At 40.0% G+C, this 26,506-nt stretch overlaps 1 protein-coding gene across 1 annotated transcript in view; it reads right to left on the bottom strand.

Annotated features, from left to right (window-relative positions):
• Nucleotides 1–2,730: 2,730 nt before the first annotated feature.
• Nucleotides 2,731–26,506, bottom strand: part of LOC131847403 (uncharacterized) — a 53,537-nt gene continuing 29,761 nt past the window's right edge. Inside the window, exons 4-8 of the mRNA XM_059196979.1 lie at nucleotides 14,876–15,016; nucleotides 11,288–11,490; nucleotides 10,626–10,810; nucleotides 7,524–7,647; nucleotides 2,731–4,229 (exon numbers count right to left, since the gene is read on the bottom strand). Of these exons, the coding sequence (XP_059052962.1) occupies nucleotides 4,119–4,229; nucleotides 7,524–7,647; nucleotides 10,626–10,810; nucleotides 11,288–11,490; nucleotides 14,876–15,016 (764 nt within the window). The 3' untranslated portion in view covers nucleotides 2,731–4,118. The remainder of the gene's footprint in view (nucleotides 4,230–7,523; nucleotides 7,648–10,625; nucleotides 10,811–11,287; nucleotides 11,491–14,875; nucleotides 15,017–26,506) is intronic.

The raw sequence follows: 26,506 nt of genomic DNA, 5'->3' as shown, positions 1-26,506 counted from the left end.
ATATTATGGAAAGTACATATAAATTTAATATTAATATTGTTGTCTATCTTCATCGAACTTATGTTCTGTATACAGTAAATATAATAAAACTCTTAATAATAAAAAAATACAAAATATGAATTATAAAACTATATACGTAATAATACCTAGTATATATATAATAATTCTTAGTTGTAGACCACTCATGCATAAATGAAATATCTAATTTGGAATGTACACACTCTATCCTGAGGAGATAAAAACCAACTCTAAAGAGCTCCTAAGAATATGCTTCAATTCTTGTCCCTAAGGGCCCAGGCAACGAGCTCTAAAAAAGGACTGCTACTACTAGTCTCTTTAGCACCGATTAATAACCCAAAAACCGTAATTAAAAAAAAAACTTTAACATTAGAAATGTTATATTTGACATAAATAATGTTTTAAATTGTATTAGTCATACAAAGTAATCAATATCACATACCAATATACGACGCTGTTGTTAATAGTCAGTCCATTAAATATAGATTGGTTGTCTGCATCCATATTGATGTGTAATTGAATTTGGCGAAGTTAGTCCTAACTCTGACGTCAATAATTCATGTACATTACGTTCCTACGAGACGGTACATGCACTACAAATTAGTTAATTCCCACGAAACATACAAACTATTAGGTATGACATTATACTTATTTTACTATAAGATTAAAATTAACAGGTTACCCGAAGGTTGCTTGTAAAAATTGCTTTCATCAATAAGGACGACTCGTTGTGTATATAGACATAATTTACTCATTAATTGTTCTATGACAGAACAATTACTGAGTAAACTATATAATGATAGAATTTTGCAGTATACGATGTTAGAACTTCTATCATTGTATACTACAAAAAAGCATATTTTATCTATCTAATTAGTGTATATGCTTGAAAATAACACTGTAAGATATGGCTTTTTATATAATTGGAATAGCAAACAGACTGACCCACCTAATGATGTTGAAATGACAGTCAACCTCCGGTACTTCATCATACACATTCTTATCACTTGAAATCTGAAACCACAAGTCGAATATGGAGATAAAATTAAAAGTGCTTAATTTAATTTATTTTTATGATTATATTTTTATTGTTATTAGTTTGCAAGTGAAATGTCTATAATTTTTTACTTTGCATGTTTTTATTTCTCGGGATAAAGTATTATACCTTAATAGAGAAGAAATCCGTCGTTTAGCAGTCTGCCCTACCTCACCTATTACGCGAACCAATTCTACCGGAGTCCTACGCGCTACGCGACATTGTGATCCTGGCAAACTGGTCAGAGTCACTGTACGGTTCTTAATGAGGTAAGAATCCCACACATCGCGAGTATCGTATCCTTCAAAGTTTACCAGGCCTCACTGGCATGGTAAACTTTTATAATTACTATATTAGTACCCTTGTAGGGTATGATAGTATTACTCTACTAACATTTGAATACTCTAACTGTAACCACAAATCAGAATTGGAAACTAGTGCAGTAAATGACTAGGTCGGGAGATACTAAAAAAATAGATATAGAAGTACATACAGTAGAAAAAATAAAACTATAAAAATTAGTAACCTTCTTTAATCACATATTCAAGAGAATCATAAGTAACAGTTTTCTTTTGAAGCATCATAAAAAATGACAGAACATAATATTAAGATTGACAGTTTATTCTTAGAAAATGTTTTCCCTCGTATACTCATAAAAATGTCAAATGTCAAATAAACATTCCATTGCTGTGTTCATCTCTTTCTTTCAATCTTAATTCTTAATGTTAGAAGGTAACAAAATAAGATATCTGTTTAATAACAACTTTATTGGAAATTTTACATTTTTATGAAATTAAATTTCATTTATCAATTCTCAATAAAGCTTTTAAAAAAAAAAAAACAATAATAACATATGAGCAAAGATGACTGCATAGATTCAAGTTTCTTATATAATATGTCTGAAACTTACATTTATAAGACTAGTATGTACATTTAGACCGGCTAAATTGTAAGAAAAACTAATTTCGACTCTAATCTGTTACACATAAGTACTTAAATTTATTCTGATGTTTTATGTTGTAAGTTATATCACTATAGGTTTACTAGCAGTTCTCACACTATCATATATATAGGATCTTATTGGTATAAAAGATCACTTCATTTATTCATTTTTTATATTACGAAAAAAACAAACTATTTTAGATTTTTGATATTATCTAGTAAATTTACTTTTAATATAAATTATTTAGTTATAAATCTAAGACTTACATAGGATCCTATATGTATGATATTGAGATATCTCAAAGACAGAATATATATGACTCACATTTGATGACTAAAAATCCACCAGTTCAACCACTTTGTCCTTATTTTATAGATGAAATAATACACTTTATTTATCTTTCTTTACCGAAAAAAATGTGAGAAATTTAAAAAAATAAGGCGTAAGTGATAATACTTTTTTATTTAACTGCAATGGTAAATAAGCTGACGTCTCACCATATGGTAAGACCATTGTCTATATGCAGGATTGCTATTCGAGAAAGCTAAGATGTCAAATCTCCTAATCCCATAATTTCACCTTTCAACCAAAACACATTTACAAAGCACGTAAAAGATTTCAATGAGACAACGGTATCCACGCAGGTGGCTTTCTACAAAATTTACGTCAATAAAAGAATTAAATTGAATATAATAAAAAAAATTCAATTCTGGATTTAAAAAAATGTATTTATTTGTATATGGACTTGTTATTTCTTGGTTGTATATCTTACATGTTGTAAATGTGTAATATCACCTTTATAAACAAAACGTATATGTTCTAACTATGAAGATATCGTATTCTTTACACATTTTATTTATATATATGTAGGTATATATATGCAGAATGGTATATGAATTTGCTGACTTATTTTTATAATTACACACAAGAATCTGCGCACATTTCATGAACTTATAATATCACTTCAACTTAACGTTTACTTTCAAAGTAAATATTTAATATCAAGTATGTTCTCAATTTTACTATCTACAGCTGATACTAATTCAACATTATATAGGGTAGAACCAAAATGGCGATCAATAATTTAGAACGTTGACAAATAAATTGTGTGCAACTTTTTTTCAAACAAACTGAAGAGACAAATGGTTATTTAATTATTTAATTTGTAATTAATAAATTGGACAAACTTACCTATGTGTATCCATTTTTATTTTTGTAATGTTGATCTACAAGAGAAGGACACTGTTCTGGCACGGTTGTATGAATGTAGCCAAAAATCTATTTTTTAGACTGCAACACTGCAACGACGGGGATTCAGCGGGCCCGAGACAAAACGTCAACGGTTAAACGTTCAGATTCAAAATTTTCACTAACGATCGCATTACGCATATGCATTGGGCACAGTATGGCGGCCTGTGAACAGGGATTCGGACAAAAAAAGCATTATGCGAGCAGCCCGCAAACAGAACGGACGGGTTGTGTGCTTTTCTAATAATTATTGTAATAATTCAAATTAATTAAAAAAGTTTTTATTACATTCAAGATAAACAACTCACAAATAAGCGTAAACAACACTGCTAATAAATTATATTATTCAGCGCGATATACATTTATTGTTATAAGTTTGTTGTTTACTATTTACTCACATACTCTACATTCTCTCATTGAATTTTATTGGTTTATTTTCATACGTATTAACATACTCGTGAACTACATACAACACACAATTGTAATTTAAGTAATTGGGTAATGAATAACAATAATATGCGTGTATATACACACATTTTCATAGAGATGAGAATATTAAAACTAATAGGTTTCGATTACTGAATATATTGACCACCATTTCGATTAGACCATATATTTTATCGTGATACAAACTGTCACAGACACATGAAGTACATTACGATGGTCCTAGTTTATATACTCATTTCTTATACACAGAGATCTTTCACAATTATCATCATTTCATTCTCGCAGCAATTTCAATTTTCTGGATATTTCATTATAAGTCCAAAATCACTGTGTCCTTACATAAAATATTTATATCAAACAGTACGATATCACTCGTTATTTTTTCTATTACATTACTTATTATCGTATTTTCTTCACAGGTTTCAGTTACGTGTCACGGAGTGTAACGTAAGGGGTTGTTATTCCGTTCACTTGGCTCGAACACTGCTTTTGCGCTTGTCCGGCTTTTGGCACCAACACCAACTGCTCCAGATCGCCCTGTCATCAAAAATGTACATGACTCTACTATATGGACGTGGGTAATAGCAGCTCGGTAATTGTCTACTTTTAAATTGGATTCTAAAATAAAACTAGTTTTGACAAATTAGTGTAGGAGAAAAGGAAAATAAACTTTTACGGTTAATAAAAACACATGAGTAGATATACTATAAAGGTCGTTAGTAATAACAGCTAATTTTAAATTATGTTCTTAGAAAAAAGTAGTATTTTTTTGAATTGATGTAGAGCGTTTATTAAAATAATAAATATATTTATTCGAGTAACAAAGATTAATTTTTTGTCAGTAACATTATCACAATTGTAATTTCCTAATTTAGACTTTGGGATACGTAACCCTTACGATTTTCAAAAAGAAACATGAAAGTATTATAAAGGATGTAGGTAAATTCACATGTAGTCAGTAAGTCTTAGCAAAAAGGAGACTAAAAATTGTCTAAAAAAAATAGTAAACTTAAATATATTTAAACATATTGGCAAAGTTATGGAAAACTGTTTTCTGTTTTTATTGAATTTATAGGTACTATGACCTATAAATTCAATAAAAACAGAAACTTCCACATTTTTGGAGTTTATTGAAAATTAATAACAAGCCTTAAAAAAACATACGAACGTTATTATTTCCATGTAGATAATAACATTGAAAAACAAACAAGAGAAATTTATTGGAGATATAATGTATCCGTAAAGCCTGATTTAAATATCGTGCAAATTAATGTTCAAGGTTATTTCATCATTATTTTGCAGATTTTTTTCATTATTTTACTTGATTTCAGTTTTTAAATTCCTAGATATTTGAATACTCCGTGACTGCGGATAGATCCTACTGCATTTTAAAATAGAATAGTACGTCTGAAATTCTGTTATAGTTTTGGTATAGAGCCAAGAGAATAGGATAAAATTGTATGATTAAGTTATTGACTGTGTGCGGCTTATGCAGAAACAAAATGAGAAAACCGACTTCAAAGTAGGAAGCCAAGTGTCGAATGAGTAATGTTACGTAAAGTTTTAAGAAACTATAGATTTTTAATACATTGTGCTATAGTTATAATGGTTTTTTAAACTATTTACATGTGTTCGTAACTGGTTACTTTACAGTTTCACGAAATTAAATTTGACAAGGGCAGAGGGTAGTTCAATTCCGCGGAAGGACTCATGGCTCAACGGCTGAAGGCCAACTCCTGCTGATGGATATCACTTTAGTCGGAGAAAAGTTACGTCTTTGCATATAGCAGCATTATAACATCAGCTTTGAAGTTTACATAACATTATTTTATGCTATATTTACTTAGTACAGCAATATGTTATCATATATGCTAACAGCTCACAAAAAGATAATATAACAGTAATTGTATCATATTATAAGAGTGCGTTCCTCCCCCAAGCAAGCAGAAGAACAAAAGAAAAAGTTATTTCTTTTTTCAAAATTTCCACATTATTCTACAACGTCAATAAAGTAAAGGGTACACTAAGGTAAAATTCAGGTAGAATACTAAAGAAATTGAACCATTTTCACAGAGAAACTAAGTGTAAATCTGACATTAAATTTTGAACTTTTCGAACTAAACTTACCATCTGACCACGGTTTATATTAATAATGTAAAATATTACTATTTACATCTTTGGTAAAATTGTTTAGTAATATCAATAATGTTATTAATTCTCCCTTTACATCTAATCCTGTACTGGGAATTCTTGAGTCGATTTGAAACATAGCTTTAAATATGCAAATATCTGCAAAGCTGCCATGTAACATATGAGTATTAAGGCACCTCTGCAATGTTAGAATAAATAAAGCCGTCAAGATCAAGTTATATTTACGTAGACTGCGTAGGTACTCGAGTCAAGTCGAGTAAAGTCAAGTTGTGTGTGAAAGTCATTGAAATGCCTGAGTTAACAATATTTTTTGTTACTTTGAAGTCTTTTAAAGAGATTCGAGTAACAGATATGATGATTGCAAGGAGAGATGCGTCAAAAACATAAAAGTAAATTGTTGAAGAATTTATAAAGCCAGATTAAAATGCTCTTACTTTTTATCTATGAATAAAATATAATATTTAAAAGTAATTTGTGACCGTATAATTAATTTCAGAATATTTTTCAATGAACAAATAGATTGACAAATAAATTATATAGTTATTACAAGGCACAAGCAATTTTGATATTATAAATATATGTAATTTTACATAGTTTGACTTGACTTAAGATTAATTAATTTATTGAAGCTGTAGTAATTTAAAAAGGTCGTAATTTAATATGAAAAAGAATATTAATTCTCTGCTGTATCACTAGAATCACAAAATCTATACTTCATTCTCAAGTTACGGCTTACGACTTTTTTTAATGAAATAAATCTTCATTATAGTTTGATGGAAATATATATATATATATATATATATATATATATATATATGGTTTATATTACTTTTAGGTGGATTTAAATATTCTACACTCCATCATCTGATTCGCAATGAATACTTAATCACTAAAATTTCCCTGTTGCGAAATTTCAAGCGCAAAATTTTAATGACAAATTATTTGTAATGGAATTAATAATTAAATTAATCTCAAAATTCTAAATGACAGTATTAATACATACCTTTTATTTTACTTTAAATTACATCAAAGAAATTATTTAGAATAAGTTTTGGACAAAATTCACTATTCTTTAGTGGCGCTGTCGATATTCATTATATTAAAAATTATCCTATGTATTAGGATATGATCGATCTGTATAAGAAATTTCATTCGAATCAGTTTTGTAGTTATTCCATATTATTATTCTAGAATTATTCATTTTTGACACAAAAGAATAACAATCATTTACATATACTGTTATGAATAATAACAATAGTGTATGTAAATGATTTTATAGACATATAAGTATGTATAAACATATAGAAATGAGCAAGATAAAGAGGCAAAAAGGGAAAAGGGCGTATTTATCGGTGAAAAGCGATTTTATGAAATGGATTTCATTTAATATTGTATAAATAACAATTTAAAGTATCTAATATAAACACGAAACTCTAATGAAATTACTACGTTGTTATTTTCTAATCATAGGTTCATCTGAATCTTGACACAAACGAATAAAAACTCACGTTTTCTGAGCTAGTAACAATATGGGTAAACAAAAACATACTCGTATTTCAGTAAATTCCAGTCAATCAATTACACATAAGTAAAAAAAAGATATAAGGGTCCTAACTAAATATTTGGGCAGTTCTCTTTTACGGGTCGCTTCAGTTTTTATTTAATAAGTCGTCCACTTACCGAAAAGAGATAGCCTATAATAAGATCAGCATCCCTCGGTGTAACCAGGGCGTCTTTTTCTAACACATCAGTCCTTAGCCAGCGGCAGTCGACATATGCACGTACTGTGTTGTCATCATGAACACTACACAAAGAAAGAACATTACAATTATTATCTATAATTCATTTATATTATTGATTGGGTGTTAACATGAATAATTATATGGTAAATAAAGTGAGAACGTCGAGAGAGGTAAATACTTTCATTTACCATAAAATTATTCGTGTTAAGATCCGGTTAACAATATAAATAATGTGTATCAAATACGAAAGATTAAAATATTATATTAAAATTAAATAATATTATATTAAAATTCAATTGAAATTTTGTAAGCGTAAATATTTACGTTCCGCTCTATTAGGCTTATTCTATTATTATAGTGAATACAAAGGTATTGTTTTAAATATTGTACATTTTTTACATTCTCCTAGTACTACAATATTACAGTTTGTATTAATAGTACAATATTTTATTGAGTTTAGTTATTCTAGAAAATTATCATAATAGCATGTTTTGTATGTAGAAGAATCAGAGAAATGCACCCTTAAGAAACATCAATATAATAATGTTTATGTACCTACCTAATACATAGCAATAAATATACTATACAACTACCACTATTAATAATTTCATAAACTGATTTTCATAGATTGTTTGAGTTCAACCTGGCGTAATATTAATATGAATTTAGTATACAAAATTCATAGGTGAATTGATATTAATTTCACGGCTGAAATGATTAAATCCAACAAGACCTAACTCTATATAATATTTACCAACCGCTTTGTATTTATAACCCTTTTCGACCTACCAGGTGAGTGAGATAAAAAACATGACCGTAATAAACTATATGAAAATTCTACGTACGAATTCACATGTTAGCTGCTAACATGTACAAGCAATCTCTGGAGAGATATACCTTTCGATCATGTTAGGGTATCCAACCCACCTTCCAATTTGATTAGAAACATGCTACGCGAGATTAGTACCAAATTAACTGGAAATATATTTCAAAATTATCTTATTTATATAATAATTGTTTATCATTTATTATATTTGCACCGCCAACAATTATTATCTGCACCAACTATGGTTGACTGGTAGAAAATGCCGCATGGTGTAAGTCCGCCAAATGTACTTGTATTGTGTGCATTGAAGTTAAATAAATAAATATTCACCCTTTTTATTTTTTGACTTACTCAATTTAAAACTCTGTGACATAAAAAGGGTTTTATTTAGTAAAATTATAATATTAATTGTGACAATAAAATCACATGAAGTTAATATTAGTGTGAACTGCTTCATTCATATTAGACGACTATATTGTCTTTCATGAACTATTGATAATATAAGAACGGATACGTTTTTGTATTTATAAAAATTAATCGAAAGGAGAAAGGTACATAGTATCACATTGCGTTGCATTTGTCTTACAGCTCATGACAAATTTGAGATCTACTGTGTGGTCAAAATAATAAATACCTTCTCTTTTCATTATGATATTATGACAAGTCAAGAGGCCTGTAGAGAAAGAGATATTGAAAATTCGTTTAAATCCATAAAAGTACTCCTAATATAGCAGTAATTATTGTTCTTAAACCAATTATTTATTGTAGTTATTTAAATGAATTCCATTTCTTTTAACTGAGTATTATTATCACTATTATTATCTTTTTATACAGACATAAAACACCATTTTCAATACAATGATTACACATACACTTTAATATTTATCATAAAATTCATATCTAAATAAAAACGCAATGTAATATTTACTAGTCGACCCTGTAAATTAATTACAAAAAAAATATTGCATAATTTTAATTAAAAGTCTGATACTACGAACTTTGTGTCGAGTTTTCATTTTCGCTTCATTTGAGATTAAATTAGCCCATGGTATGGAAACGAGATATCATTAACTCGCAATTTACGATGTATATTTTACTTATTAAAATAATTTATTGACGTATATTTTTTATAGCATAAGGGACAATTGAGCTTGTGTCTCACCTGATGCTAAGTGATTACACCGCCCATATTCTTATCATTACGCATCACACATAATATATAAATATAAATAAATAAATAAATAAAAAATATATATAAATATATATACATCTGTCTTGAATATGTCAGTCGCCACGCATCTTATTATATAAGATGTAGTATGATTTCAAATATGGCACTAGATCTTAAATTAGGTCAGTTGTAAATATTGTAACATCCCTACAGTACAGTTACATTTAGTTTATTTTTTGGAAACTGCCAACTCTCAAGGGATTTAAATTCAGTTCCTCAGGAGTTGTTGCCAGCCAAAGGGGCCCCGAGGCCCGAACATGCACCCTCTTAGGGGATATATGGAACATCTTTGTCTATCTTTTATTTGACGTATGAGCTATGACAGTGACATTATAGGGATGCGTGACAGCTCAGTCCTGGTGTGGTACCAAGTGACTCTATGCCGTGATATTCATGGTGCTGTTCATTAGGTGAGCCGATTATTTGTATTTGGAATTTACATAACAAGTAATATTTTTATTTACCACTAAATAAAACTGGTGTAATAGCGCCTCTGTAATCTGAACTTTAATAGGATTTTCTATATTTCATCTGCCGAGTTTGATACGCTTTCGCGCTGTGAGGCTCAAATATATAGCTATTAATAAACTAGTATATTGTTTTGAAAATTACAGAAATAAAATTTTAATATGAACGGTGGATAAACGCAATAGCGTTTATCCACCGTTGATATTAAAATATCACCGCCAGAAACTAAAATATCATCCTGACCATAGGTCAGGATGATATTTTAATTTCTGGCGGGTACTGCGATGGTGAAACTCAGTAGCTGGTATTAGTATATCCTAACTATTATTCAGACTACGTTCCGTGATATATGAAGTAGAAAAAGCACAGATATGCCATGACTCTTCCAAAAGCCAATGGGTTGAGTCTATCACAAAGACATTGACGTAGACGACGTTACCTCACGTCTACCTTAGCAAACTTATATTTACTGAAAGAAAGTCATTGCAAAATAAGATAAGCTTTTAAATAGCTACCTGATAGCAATATGGTGCCAACGGAAGTCGTACAAAGGTACTGCCAGATATATTGATCTTGAGGAACCGGAGCCGGCGTGTACCAGTCGTGCAGCACCACGACCAGCCAGCTCTAGAGACAGGAACGACCCGGACCGGTGACGCGACCTTATGGAGAATAAGGTTCCCTGTCCGTATCCTGCACTCTGTAACAAAATATTCTGATAAATATGTAATACTGGCTGAATGTAGAGGCATATGTTACTTTTTTACCATTTGTAAAATTTTTCTTTTCCATATTTTCATACCCCAATAATAAATTTAATATTTTTTATGTATGTTATGTAATCATATACTGTGGCTGGTTTTCAGAATTGAGCTATTAAAATAAAAAGTTGTATAAATAATTCTACTATCAGTTGCTGAAAATAGAGCATTCAAATAAATCATTAAGTTTTTTACTATATATTGCGTAACAGTGATTTTTCCTAGATTAAAACCGAAACTACACAACAAAATGTAGCTCATTATATATAATTTGTGTACAAAATTTTATATACAATTCTTACTAGTAAATTATGTCTAACTTACTAGTAAGAATTGTATAGCCTAGCGTAATCGCTCAGCTATGACATAATAAGCTAGGTCAGATAGCATTAACATATAATACAATATTCACAAACCTCAGGTCTCAACCTTAGTGAGACAAATAAAGTGAACTCTCTTGGAAACGTCTTCCCCGCAGCAAAGAGCTCCGAAGATGCGATCCATATGTAAGAGTTGGGTCTTAGACTGAAGGCATGTGGTCGATCAGCCACATGACCCCACCGGGCTTGTGCTGGATGGAAGTTCCGTCTTGCACCCGGTGCTAAAGGGTTTATCGCTCCTGTACAGACAGGTGAAGAAACATATCGATTATTATTAGCAGGTCATGGGGGCTCAAGGCCTCATTGTTAGCAACGTTAGTAACGTGTGTCAGTAATAGTGGTCTGCTCTGGACACCATCGTTATTAATGGCGGGTAAAATTGCCATGACGGGCTTACAGAGCTTCATGCATCTTATCATACTCTACTAGTGCTTCATCATTGTATATATTTAGCACTGGCAGGTGTATCACACATAAATGTCGATTATCCAAAAAAACTATATTTTCCTTAGTAAAATAACATCTAGTTGATACTTTGCAATTATTGGCTGTAATTATGCTAACTTCATTCTTATTCTGAAATTTTCCATTAGTCTTTCGTACCTTGTAATTTGTCTGTAAAATTGTTTGTTTTTTGTAATTTGTTTGTAAAATCTTGTAATTTATTCAAGTTATGTCACATCCCCCTGCAATCCTGAATTCAATTGCAAAGCAAGGCATCCTATTTGCATTACTGATTGAAATAGCATTACTGATGTAAACATCATGCTTTGGTGTTTTGTGCATAAAATAAAAACTGATTGTTGTGCATGTATATACAGAAGATATAATAATATGAGAAAAACTATCATTTGGAGACTTTATCAACGTACTAAAAGTCAAAATTATGATTGCTAGAATTTTTGTCTGTTTTCCTGAATGTTTGTGGGCAAAACTCAGATAAATTTGGTTACAGTTTATATTAATAAAACAAAAATAATCTTTATTTTGATAAACTCTGATAAACTTTGATAAACTCAGTACTTTTGTAGTAGTTTTTTTTATAGTCATATTTTTTATTCTACCATCCATTCCGAACGCAGATTCAACACAAAAAGAATGAGCAAGAAACTCGTATTTATATCTTTTGAATAGATGTTTTTTTTATACATAACTTTTGGTATTTGTTTTAATTTAGTATTTCTTTTATACCAATTGGCGTGTAAACAAAACTGTTATGAACTATTGGTGTACGAAGCCGAACAATCAGTTAGAGTATGATTTGAAACTTTAAGTGCACAAAAACTGGTATATATTTAAATATTTCAGTTAGTTTTTGCCATGTAGATAAAGTTAGTCCCTGTTGTAACCAAACTGTACGAGTCTATCCATATTTCACTCGGTAACTGTGTAACCTCATTACTATTCCACACTAAAGGCAGTCAAGGTGCATTAACGGATGACTTTCCTGGCAGTTTGTTTGGTAATAGTTCCTTCCATGCTCGATCCGAAAGTGTGAGGTGAATATTTTATAAAGGAAGTGGCTTTGTGTTTGACTACAGAACTTGTTTCAACGTGTAATATATGCGAAATATGATCCAACTTTGCAACATGTTCATGCCGGGTAATTTTGCTATCCCTCACGCCGGTTATACCTAAAAAATTTTTCATTCTTCTTTATCAGGTTATTAACCTTTCAGAGATGATTCTGGAAATTTAACGAAACCAAAACCCAGAAATTCTGTCAACGATCATTTGATAGAATTTTTGGCTCACCATAGACTGCCAACTGTTTGAGGGTCATATTATGCAGTAATTATAAGTGAATAATATATCACCGTTTTTATAATAGTATAGAATATTGAAGTTCTCTGAAATTTCACGCATAAATTTTTAGATTTGAAGAAGATTTAAGAAGATTTTCAGATTGTTCTCGCAGACCACTTCCAATGCTTCCACGAATCACTTTTAAGGGGCACTGCTTTATATAATTGTATATCTAAGTAAACATTTAATACTTTTAAAAACGAAGAAGCGAATTTGAAAACACCCGTCGATTTTTAACTAAACAGAACCTAACTTCGAAGCAAAAGTCGTTTCATTTTATGAATATTATATAATCTCTTTGAATTTGGTAAGAATTTTTGCGTTGCTCCGACCTTCTTTACATTTTAATTGAATTTCATAATAACTACAAAATCATTGATGACTGATGACGACCTGATCGTACTAACGATCTTTGGCTATTGTTAGTAATGGGACTAGCAAACCAATTGCTAGCAATGTACCATGTCAATTTGACCTCCATGCGGTAAGTTTCTCCTTGAACTCTTCGTCGTTAATTCCTGATGAATTCCTCAACATGAGCATAACTAACCCTATTTCATACACATCCTATCGCCAGTATATACCGTTAACACAGTCGAATGCAATGAACTGATCCATTTGAGTTAACATCCATAAAAGAATGCTCTTTGCGAAATAAATTATTTATTTTGTAGAAAAACAATGAATAGTTGTTTATGGGCCCTTGTGATGGAGTTTTCTCCTCCTAGGATCGCAAAGTGTACTTAACAATCAGAAGTTGAAAGTTCGGTCTGGATTATGGTAATGAGTTTACAGATTGCTTTGTTGAATATTGCACCATTGTTTTAAAACAGAATGATATTCAAATGAAAACTTTTATATGCTACAGAGCTAATTCTAATTTAAAAGTAAATATTAAAAATCAATTGCTTATCTGAACATATATAATTTAAATTCAATTTTCAAATTGTGTGTTTGTAAATACATATATAATATATGTACATAGTAAACACCCAAATCAATACAAGCAATCATACATATGATTACAAATGTTTGTACTGTACGAAGAATCAAACCTGCTACATCGGAATTAAAACAGTGTGTTAGACCACAGAGGCCATCAAAAGAATAATAACACAAATAAGAACATAACATCACAACACCAATAATAGATAAAATCTTAGGTAATTATTGTAATACAATTTCTGCACGCATTCTCAATAGTAAACTAACTCTTAGTTTTCACTATCTTTTAAAATTATCAAGTAACTATCTTTTGCCCGCGGCTTCGCTCGCGTTAATTTATCCCCTTAGGGGTGGAATTTATTAAAATCCTTACTTAGGGGGTGCTTACGTCATAGTAATTTTATGCATGCAAAGTCTTAGCGCGATCGGTTTAAAATTGACAAAGTTTCATACAAACTTTCATCCCCTATTTTATCCCCTTGGGGGTAGGATTAGTCAAAATCCTTTCTTAGCGGATGCCTATGTCATAACATCTACCTGCATGGCAAATTTCAGTCCGATACGTCCAGTGGTTTGGGCTGTGCGTTGATAGATCACTATGTCAGTCACCTTTGAGTTGTATATATTTAGATTTATATGTAAAACAACGTTGCTAAAATGTTTTCAAATATATACAACCCGGCCTCAACAAAAATTGTATATTCAGGTAGTGATGTAAGATTACAAGCACCGGCTTGTAACCTTGTAAATTACGAAGTTACTTTACAAGATCATTAATACTGCAAAGATCTGTATGCAATATTCATGATATTCTACTACTATGTATACATTTTTTTAATTATAATCTAAGTATCGTACTTTTAAAGATTGTACCTTCACAATTGAAGGAGTTACACGACCTGGCCTGGTCTCCATAACCCTCGCAGCTCGACCTGGAACAATACCTCCGCCTCATCTGTCTGCCGCCTCCACAGGATCTACTGCATGCGCCCCACTCCCCCCATCCCGCCCAGCCTGTAAATTATACATATGATTAGCATTTGTTCATATTTATCTAGAAAATTAAGAAAAAAAAAACAGAATAGCAATCAAGTTGACGGTCTACCGAATGGAAAGCAGTAACTGTCACAAACATAAACAGCATTACGGACGTCATGAATTAGGTGTCAGTGTCCATAGATTACCGTAATCGTTTACCATCTGATGGGCCGTATGCTAATTCGCCACAATCGTAGTATAAAAAAATAATCTCTTATGCATTGATAGTCTTCAGGACTAAGTTGTCATGCTTCCAAATACTGTAATTTCACTGCAAAATCTGACTCTTCGAACCAAACTGGAACACTGGAAAACTAGCAGCTAGACAGAAGTAGGTGAAGTAGAAGCAGGATTGCCAACATTGATACTTTGTATTGAGAGACCTAGCTTAGTGGTAGTAATAGTGAGACAGTCAGAGTTGCCAATCTTAAAATAGTTACTTTTGTATTAAAAACAATTAAAAATCTGATAAAATCTTGTGCTGGCCGCTGCCCCCGGGAGTCGGAAGGCGCGTCGGCAGGCACCGAGTCGCTGGTACGCCCGGACGTCAATCTATCCTCCTCGAGGTGAGAGAGTGCCCTTTTCAAAGCACTCCCTACCTGAAGGGCCTCAATCAACGCCGCGGGCGCGTTGCGGGTGAAGGACCAGGTGCCTCTTTATAGGCACCACGATGATTCGTCCTGAGAAGGACGTTTACACGATGCTGATGCGACGGTGACACGATGCGATGACACGATGCGTGAAAAGGGTTGTGACGACTATGCTTGACGATGGCGATGATGGACGGGCAGTAAATGAGAAAACGGTTCTTGTGGTTCAGAATGCAGAGGCGAGGAGAATTTCTTCAATGGTTGATTTTGCTATTCAGAAGTCGAGTTCGCTATTCGCTAATCGAGGTCAGATTCGCTATTCTGAGGTCAGATTCGCTATAATTTGTAGCGCTTTTGGACGCTACTTATATACGATTTTTTGCTACTAGCCAGCGGACCCTTGGCCGCCCTATTCTCCTCACCCCTTTATACAATTTTTATTATATTTTATCAATCTTACATTTTGTGTTTACAATTTGTGCATCAAACGTCAATACCATCTTTAATTTACATTTTTATTATGATGTGTGCGCTGCGCGACGTGCGGTTTAAGAATAATTCGCGATTTCGCGGATCGCGCCTTTTATATGACCTCGCTCCCCTTCCCCCTCATATATATATAGCGCGGGAGAGCGAGGTCGCGCCACGATTCCGCTGACCGACGCGCTAGCGAACGCACGTATGTGCTCGCTAGTCCCGCCGCCGTCTCGCTGTTCTCTGCTCCCTCGAGCAAACCACCGCGCGCACGCACGTAGCGCAGTTACGTTCGCGCGTTCTTAATCATATACTTCGCCGCGTGTTAGGTGCACTCGGTGCACCTAGCGTGGCCCGGGGCCTCCGTGTCCCGCGCCGACCGCGGCCGACCGCGCTCTCGGCATCCGTTCCGACACAGTGCTACCGGACTTTCCGCGTGTGTAGTGTTGTGTTGTGAGGACTGAAGGAGAAACTCTCTTCGTTCAAGTGAAGTGAAGTGTTGTGTGTGGACGTTCAGTGGCACGGACTGTCGTGAGTTAGGGAGGTGCGTCACGCCTATTGCGCGACGCGCCGATCCGAGCCGCCGCCGCTGCCACCAACACCCGCCGACGCCTGCTGCCTGCCGCCCGCCGCCGACGCCACCAAGTAGGTTCGCTTAGGTACACATTTTTCACTCAATAAGATTAGTGATCTTACATATTAGGGTCACATATCAATAGGCACTCACCCCCCTGCCTCACCCGGCAGGGAGGCCCCCGCTGACACCGTCGGCTGCACCCGCCGACGACCGTCCTTATCTTAAGTACCCTATTGTTTCATTGTATTGTATTTGTATTGTATTGTTGCATTGTTATTGTATTATATTACTATTTCTACTCTTATTCTATTCTTTTGAACAGTGGTAATTAACATTACCACTGTTCAAAAATGTCCTTATCAGAGGCCGATATGCCTCTGTTCTTCCAGTTCCTGGAAAAAAAGTGTCCCGGCATCTTAAATGCTTTTATAGCATTCAAAGCCGCCAAGCCTGTGCACTTAGTGTACAGCTCGCCCCACGCGTCCCCAATGATGACTCAGACTGACACTGACGAATTCGAGGACGATTCCCAACGGCTCCCGCCGCTACCCCCGACCCAAGCCGACCAGGCCGATCCCGCCTCTCCGTCCATGGAGCAGGACGACTCCGTCGCGGAGCTTGACGCTCCTAGTATGGAGCTCGACGCCATCCGCGACGGCGACGTCCCCTCTCCCATCCCCCCGGTCTCCTCAGACGAGGACGATTTTATTCTTGTTGGCAACAAGCGTGCCAAGAAGGCCCAGGGCTCCCAGCCAGCCAAAACAAAGCGTGCCCATGACGGCACCGCTAAAACCGCCCCCGGTCCGAGTGCACGCAAGTCGCACCCCGAGACCAAAGCCCCGCCCCCGTCATCATCCAGGACAAAAGTGCCTGGAACACCGTATCCAATATGCTTAAAAACAAGCATATCAATTTCAGCCATGCTAAGGCTACCTCAATAGGGATCAAAGTATCAGTCCCATCATCTGACGACCATCGTCGTCTCACCACCTTCCTGCGGGAGAAATACATAGGTTATCACACCTATGCTCTCGAGGAAGAGAAAAATCTCCGCGTTGTAATACGCGGTTTACCCAAGGAGCTCTCAACAGACTCCATCCTTGAGGACCTTCAGTCCCAGAATTACCCAGCGCACGAGGTACATCGTATGTACTACAGTCGCGCTCACGCAACAAGGCCGCTATCGACCTTGTTCTAGTCGTATTAGATTTATCCCCAGAAGGCAAATCGATCTTTGATATAAAGAGCGTTTGCCAACTATCCTCGCTCTCCGTAGAGGCGCCTCGCAAGCGTACCTACCCCGGACAATGCCACCGTTGTCAGAACTACGGGCACTCTGCCCGTAATTGTTTCGCTCGCCCACGGTGCGTCAAGTGCCTAGGCGATCACGCCACCGCAGATTGCGGCCGTAGGCCCAACACCCCCACGCCCCCCAGTTGCACCCTCTGCCTCACAGAGGGTCACACCGCGAATTACCGCGGTTGTTCACGCGCCCCACGTCCCGCCAAAAAGAAGGCCACCCACACCCAGGGCAACCGTGCTCCGGCACGTGCCCCCGCCAAGGCTCAAACACAACCCGAGCCACTCGTACCCGCCCTCTGCCTGCTAACAATGCCTGGATTAAACCCCCGGCAATTGTAAGCAAGGTAGCACCCAACCCGCCCGCCCAGAAAGCCCCGCCCGCCCAGTCGGCCCCGCCCGCCCAATCGGCCCCGCCCATGCCCATACACAAACCCGTCCCCAAAACACTGCCCGCGGCCCCCAATGCCAACGGCAGCTCCCTCGCGCAGGACTTCGCATTGGTCGCTCGCTTAGCCAGCACCATCGACCCTAACGAGATTGCCCTTCTGGCCTCCAAGCTCCGCCTGTATAAGGAGTCGCCCCAAAATAGGCTCGCAGCCGTCTGCGAGCACATCGGCGTACTTACCGCCATCCTCAATTTTAACCTGTAATTATGGGTACTCGAGCTCAGAGAGAAAAGCCTCGGTCCGTTCGAATAGCGTTTTTTAACGCGTTCGGATTAAAAAACAAAAGGAGGAAATCGCCTCCTTTCTCACTGACCACCAAGTCGATATTCTCCTCGTGCAGGAGACCCTACTGAAACGTTCAGTCCGCGATCCTAGAATCGCCAATTACAACTTAGTTAGGAACGACCGCACCGCCTGTAGAGGCGGCGGTACGCTCATATACTATAAACGGTCCCTACATTGTATACCGCTACAAACACCGCCTCTCACTCATATGGAGGCCTCCGTCTGTCTTCTCGGCATGACCGGCCACCGACCGCTCGCCGTGGCATCCGTATATCAGCCTCCCGGCAAACTACTGCTGGAAAGCGACCTACGCGCCCTCCTAGATATCAACAGCGCCACCATTCTGGCTGGCGATTTGAATTGTAAACACACCCGCTGGAACTGCCACGTGTCCACGACAAACGGCCACAAACTAGACAGACTAGCCGACTCGCTCGAATTCGAGATAATCGCCCCGCTCCGCCCTACTCATTATCCCCATAACGTGAACCACCGACCCGACATACTGGACATGGCACTGCTGAGGAACGTAACCCTACGGGTGAGCTCCCCAGAAGTCCATGCCGAGCTTAACTCGGACCATCGACCGGTAACCCTCCTTCTGGGCCCTCCGCCCGACACGCCACTATCAACCAAAACAATAACAGACTGGCAACGACTCGAGAAATCTCTCGAATCGACCGACACACCGATACTAAACCGTATTCCCGACGTCATAGAGTCCACCGAGGACACTCTATATATATATATATATATATATAACCACCTGCAGTCGGCAGTCAAGGACTGCTCCAGGGAGGTACCGGCGACGGACGACCGTCGCTGGCAGCTCCCCGATGACGTAAGGAGGTTAATAAGCGATAAGAACGCAGCCACTAGAGCGTACGATCGCTACCCCTCCGAACCGAACCGGGTGCGCCTGCGAGCCTTACAGCGTAGCGTTAAGGAGCGCATCGCGCAGATCCGGGACGGTCGGTGGGGCAAGCTCCTAGAAGAGATAACGCCATGCCACACCGCGTACTGGCGCATAGCGAAATCTCTCAAAACCGACCAACAGACAAACGACATGCCCCCGCTAGTCCGACCCGACAACACTATAGCCTTCTTCGACGAAGACAAGGCTGAGTGTCTAGCGTCCAACTTAGAAGCCCAATGCTCCCCCAGCACGCTCCCAGTCGAGGCAGGTCATCTCGAGAAGATAGACACCGAAGTCGAACGCATCGCGTCCACCCCGCCCACCGAATCCCTCTCACCAGTCACGCTTGATGAGGTCAAAACGCTAGTTGAACAACTACCTATCAAAAAATCACCCGGCTCAGACGGCATATCGAATAGATTAGTCAAAAGTCTGCCATCCCAACTTTTGTTATTACTCGTCGCTATTTTTAACGCGGCGCTGTCCAACGCTATATTTCCAGACAGCTGGAAAGAAGCCGTGGTCATTGGCATCCCCAAGCCCGGTAAAAATAAATCCGACCCGTCCAGTTATCGTCCTATCAGCCTCCTCAAGGCTATAGGCAAGCTGTACGAGCGAATCCTCCTCGCCCGCCTAAAGGAGTTTATATACTCCAAAGGCCTGCTCATCAATGAGCAGTTTGGCTTCCGAGCCAAACACTCATGCGTCCATCAAGTGCACCGCATCACGGAGCACATTCACAAAAACAATCTGTACTTCGCCACCAAGTCCCCCAAAGGCGGTACAGGCGTCCTATTTTTCGATGTGGCTAAGGCTTTCGATAAAGTCTGGCACAACGGCTTGATTTACAAGCTTCATCAGTTAGGTGTCCCCGACAGGCTAGTACTCATTGTACGAGATTTCCTGTCGAATCGCTCTTATCGCTACCGTATAAACGGAGCGTTATCCGACCCGCACCCCATACGAGCCGGCGTCCCTCAGGGCGCCGTCCTCTCTCCGATGCTCTACTCGTTGTACACCAACGACATCCCCAAATTCTCCGACTTAAAAGTCGAAATATCGCTGTTTGCCGATGACACGGCTCTCTTTACATCCGCCAAGTCCCGTGCGACAATAGCCAGACGGCTTCAGAAAGCCGTAACGATACTGGGCGAATGGTTCCGTCGGTGGCGCATAGAAGTCAATCCCGAAAAAAGTGCAGCAGTGTACTTTAGCAGGGAATTCGACTCTATGAATCACCCGATCGAACTATTCGGCCAAAACATCCCGTGGGTTTCGAAAACGAAATATCTCGGCGTCACCCTAGATAGGAAACTAACGTTTCGTCCTCACATCAAGCGTGTCCGCGACCGAGCCGCCTTTATACTAGGGCGACTCTATCCTTTTATTAACAAGCACAGTAAAATGTCGCTTCGCAACAAGCTGACATTATACAAGGCTTGCATCCGTCCCATCATGACCTACGCTAGTCCCGTATTCGCCCACATACCCTACTGCTTAATCAACAGACTGCAGGTCATTCAGAATAGGTTTCTGCGTCGAGCCACCGGTGCGCCGTGGTTCGTTCGCAGCGTAGATCTCCACCGCGATCTTAATCTGCCCTCCATCAAGCAGTTTATGAAGGAAGCGTCTCGACGCTACTTCGACTCTGCCCAATCCCACCCTAATCCGCTTATAGTCAGTGCGGTCGACTACGCACCGAGGAGTAATATCCGACATACGCGACAACGTCGCCCGAGGCACGTTCTCATTGACCCCGACGACCCCATAACGGCAGGTAACCTCCCCACGGGCCCACCCGTTCCACCCCGACCACACTTTTACACACACACACGACACCGTCCTCGCCGGCGAAGACGACGACCTCGAACACACAATATCGCGCATTCAACCGGGCGCTTGCGCGCGCCCGGGCGCTCCACACCGGCGCCCCCGGGCGCCTCTCCGATCGATCCCCCGTCCAATTCAAACGGGGATCGAAATTACGACGGCCTGAGCCGAGGTTCGAACCCCTAGTGGTGCCCTCAGACTAAAGTCGTATCCGTCGGGCAGGAGTTGGCCTTCAGCCGCTCCATAAGTCCTTCCGCGGGTTTGGAGTGCCATCTGCACTCGCCCCATAACGTCCGGTGAAGCTGTAAAGGCCAGCTACGGCCAACAGCATTAGAGTAGTCCGAAAAAAAAAAAAAAAAAAAAAAACGAGGTCGCGCGTCAGTCGAACGAATGCTGCCGCGCAACGCACATTACAATTATTATTACATATCTACAAATGATTACATAATGATACTTTAAAAGATCCCTTTTTATAGTTTATGCCTATGTATTTTGGGATCTATTTTTTATACTATATTCTATTCTGTTTCTATTTGCCGACCTATTTATTTTTTTAGGGATTGAAACCACAACCATTATAATCATTTATTTGTCATCTTATCCTATATATCCAAGCATTTTCGTAAATAATAACATAAAGTACTTAAATCTCTATAAACTTATCCCTATCAAATCTATTAATCTTAAGGTGTTACTATGTAACAATTGTACTATTTATAAATTTGCTATCTCTAATCGAACTTATTTCTACAATCTATGACTATACATAATCTTTAAGCGGTGGTCCGGAACATTATTCTCCCGCCGCTGCAGCGGTCGTCGAGGGCGCTGCAGGAGCCTTGTCTGGTTCCGGAGCCCGCTCTTCACTATCAGCAACTCCCGTTGGCAGGACCACGAGTCGTTTGGTTGGCCTCCTCAGCACGCCATTCTTGGTCTGGATGTCGGCCACTCGGATGACGCCGTCTGGGCCGGGAAACACTGCTATTACTCTCCCGCGCGGCCATGTGTTGCGCGGGAGATTGGAGTCGACGATCAGGACTAAGTCTCCGATGCGCAGAGGTTGCCCCGTGCCGCGGGGCTCCCGCCGGTGTTGAAGTTCCGGTAGGTACTCCCGGAGCCATCGGCTCCAGAAGTGGTCTGGTTTAATCTGGTATTCTTCTGTAGCCGTACGTGCTAACCGGCAACCCAGGACAGCGGCTTGCAACTCGAGTCTTGGTATAGATACTATCTTCAGAGGTGAAACTCGCGCCTTGGCTATGGCGAGTGTCACGTGAATGTTGCCGTCCTTGTCTTGCACTCTCCAATACACGGCGGCGGCGTAGGCGTCCTCGCTTGCGTCTACGAATGTGTGCAGTTCCCTGGATGACGCGCTGCTCAGCTCCGGATGACATCGTGGCACGTTGATATGGCGTAAATTGACTAAGTGCTGTGTCCACTTCGTCCAGTCTTCGGCTAACTTCTCAGGCAATTTCTCGTCCCAGCCGATGCCGATTCGCCATGTTTCTTGTAAGATACCTTTCGCTTGCACGGTGACGGGTGATGCTAATCCTAGTGGGTCGAAGAGAGACATGACCGTACGGAGGGCTTCTCTCTTCGTCGGTGTGCGACTTCCGTTGACTATCTCTTGCGGAATTCGGGCCATATTTAAGTTGAAGCCCAATGTGTCCGTGGCGGGCCTCCATGTGAGGCCTAATATTTTCTCTTCTTTGTCGGCTCTATCTATGGAGACGGTCCTATCTTCTATTCTTGTGCTGTTGTATTTTTCTTGTAGTTGTGGGCTGTTCGATGTCCACTTCCTTAAATGGAATTTTGCTTTCCTATGTACGGTGTCAACTTCATGGGTGATTTTCATAGCTTCTTCCTCCGTTTGGAAACTTTGAAGGTAATCATCCATATAGTGGTTATGGATAATTGCGTCGGCTGCTCTTGGATATTGTTCCTTGTGTTGTTCTGCGTTGTGGTTCTTGATGTACAAAGCGATGCACGGTGAGCAGGCGGCGCCGAAGATCACTGCTTTCATTCTATATTCGCGGGGTGGTCCCTCCCGCCGGTGTTGTCGCCACAGGAACCGCAGGACATCTCTATCTTCTTCGTTGATTTCTATTCGTAGAAACATTTCTTCTATATCTGCGGCGACGGCTATTGGATGTTGTCTGAATCGCATTAACACCCCTGGTAACGATTGAAGTAAGTCCGGACCGGTCAGCAGATGATCGTTGAGTGACGTCCCCTGGCGCGAGCGGCTGCATCGAAGACTGGACGAACTTTCCCCGGCTTAGCTGGATGAAGCACGGGAAAGTGCGGAAGATACCAGGTGCGGGCGTCCGATGGGGTGGTGGCGGCTTCTTCTGCGTAGCCTTTTTCTATTAGGAGCGCTATTTGTCGCTCGTATTCTTCTTTCAGCTGTGGATTCCTATCTATTTTCTTCTCTGTGCTGTACAGCCTGTTGAGCGCCGCATCGTAGTTGTTCGGCAACTCGACTTTATCTGTTTTCCACAGTAGCGATGTACTATATCCCCCATCTGGCAGAGCGCGAGTCTTCTTCTGTAGTATCTGTAGTGCTCGCTCTTGAGGGTCGGCGCGTGTCTTTCTTGGCAGCACGCCTAGTGATTCTATAGAGAAATATCTTCTTAATTCCTATTCTATCCTCGGCCCCCTCACGTATGTGATATACATGGTGGACTTGATGGCCGAGACTGCGAGTGGACGCTCCATGCAGCACCCACCCGAGCGGAGTTTTTGATGCGACTGGTTGTGACGAGGATCCTCGGCGAACTTCTATGGCCAGTAACAGTTCCCAATTGTCTTGGCCGATGAGGATCGTTGGTGTGGCGTCGTGGTAACACAGTATCTTCTTGATGCCAGCCAGGTGTTGACATCGTCGGATATCCCTTTCTTCTATTTGTTGTTTGGCGAGTTTGAGTCCCTTCATTGTCCTGGCGGAGATCTCATACTCCTCTTCTGGTCCGCATAACGTTAGAGTTACGCGTCTCGAACTATTTGTTCGAACCGTTGCGCCGGCCAGTGCTTCTATTTTCAGTGGTTCTGTCGGCCCCTCCGCGCCGACTCTTGTGGCTATTTCCTCATCTATGAGGGTGACGGTAGATCCATCGTCGAGGAGGGCGAAAGTGTCGATGCTGGCCCGCGGTCCGACTATTTTCACCGGCAGTATTTTGAGATAACTGCGCGGCGAACGTGTGAGCGAGACGCCTGTCGATACTGTTGCTGTCTCTGTCTTCTGTGTCTCGCTCGCTGCCCTGTAGTGCAACAATTTGTGATGCATACGTGGACAGTCATCTATTCCGCAAGTCTTCGTCTTGCAGTTATGTGTCTGTGTTCGATATTGTAGGCATCGGAAACACAGACGTTGCGCCTTCGCTATTTCCCAACGCCCGTAGCTATTTTCTTTCTTGAATTTTTCACACTGTTGCGCCGCCGTGTGCGAATTTGATTTGCACACGGGACACATTGGCTTGTGGCGGGGTGGGCTGTCCGTCTTGCTCGCTGTATGTGTTCGCTGCGGACGGGTTTGAACACGACGACTTTCCGACGGCTTCGGTTTGTCGTCCATGCTTGCTATCTTCATGGGTTCGGCGCTTACGCTATAAATTTCAGCTTCTATCTTCACGAAGTTGTAATACTGTACTAAATCCGGTACGTCTTCGTGGGCTTGCTGCTGGCAGTAAACATACCACCTATGTCGAATGTTCGGCGGTAGTTTTTCTATTAATAACTTCGCCACTTCCGGGTTGTATAGGAAGTTGATCTTCTTCAACGTCTTCAATGATACGATGCTATTCTTGACGGCTGTGGCGAATCTGCAGAACTCCCCCGGTGTGTCCTTCGGTGGTGGAAGACTCCGCAGCTTTGCTATTTCGACTTCTGCTATGTTGTTCGGTCGACCGAAGGTGAGCTCCAACTCGTGCATGATCTCTTCGGCCGGCGTGTTTGCTATTAGGAGGCTCTTCATTGCTGACCTAGCCTCCCCTCGTAAGGCTCTCCGGAGCCTTTCTATGTTCTGCGACGGCGTTAGATACCCCGCAGATTCTTCGTAGGCTGCCTTGAAGGCCAGCCAATCGGTATGCGCCCCGTAGAACGGTGTGAGTTCCCCTCTATACTGTGCTGCTAGGGGACCCGACGTTGACGCTTGTGGGTGCGGCGCGACGGCCGCTAGCGACGCTGTAGTCGCCCTGACGATTTCGGTTACTGCAGTTGCGAGATCACCAACTTGAATGGTGTCTGTGGGTGCCAATCGTTGGTGAGTTTCTATGGTACCCCGAAGCGGCTCCTCTATTCTCGCCGGTGTGGGCCTCTTCGGTGGATTCGGTGGTGCTTCTGGTGGAGGCGGTGGTGGCTCGGACTGCTGCTCGAGCCATTCGACGACCCTATTGTGGCCGTCTTGCGATGCTGGTTCCGACGGTTCTTCGTCTTCTTCTCCGAAGGCTTCCAGTCGGGCTAGCTTGGCCTCCGCCAACTGTAATCGATAGCGAATGACCTCTTCTCGGGCGATAGCGATTTGTTTCTGTCTCTCCTTTTCTCTATCGGAGAGCTGTGATCGCGCCGTTGTTTGTTGAACGACGGTTTCTTCGACGTCTTGTGTCCCTTGTGGCGACCTCGGCGGTATGCTATGTCGAATAGGGAACGGGTTTTCCCTCCGCGGTGGGTCTGGGACCTGTTCTGCATCTGTTTGATGCTCTTCTGTCTTCTCCTCTTGCATCTTGCCAGTTCTGCTTCGTGTGACGGGCATCTTCTATTTTGTCTTCTATTCTTCTTGATCCGGCTCGAAGGACCAGCAGATGTGCTGGCCGCTGCCCCCGGGAGTCGGAAGGCGCGTCGGCAGGCACCGAGTCGCTGGTACGCCCGGACGTCAATCTATCCTCCTCGAGGTGAGAGAGTGCCCTTTTCAAAGCACTCCCTACCTGAAGGGCCTCAATCAACGCCGCGGGCGCGTTGCGGGTGAAGGACCAGGTGCCTCTTTATAGGCACCACGATGATTCGTCCTGAGAAGGACGTTTACACGATGCTGATGCGACGGTGACACGATGC

Source organism: Achroia grisella, unplaced genomic scaffold (genome assembly GCF_030625045.1).
Source record: "Achroia grisella isolate CSIRO2021 unplaced genomic scaffold, CSIRO_AGI_Agris_v1 utg5304, whole genome shotgun sequence".
NCBI lineage: Eukaryota > Metazoa > Arthropoda > Insecta > Lepidoptera > Pyralidae > Achroia > Achroia grisella.
Note: the sequence above shows the minus strand (reverse complement) of the source record. Positions and strands in the feature narration are given on the sequence as shown.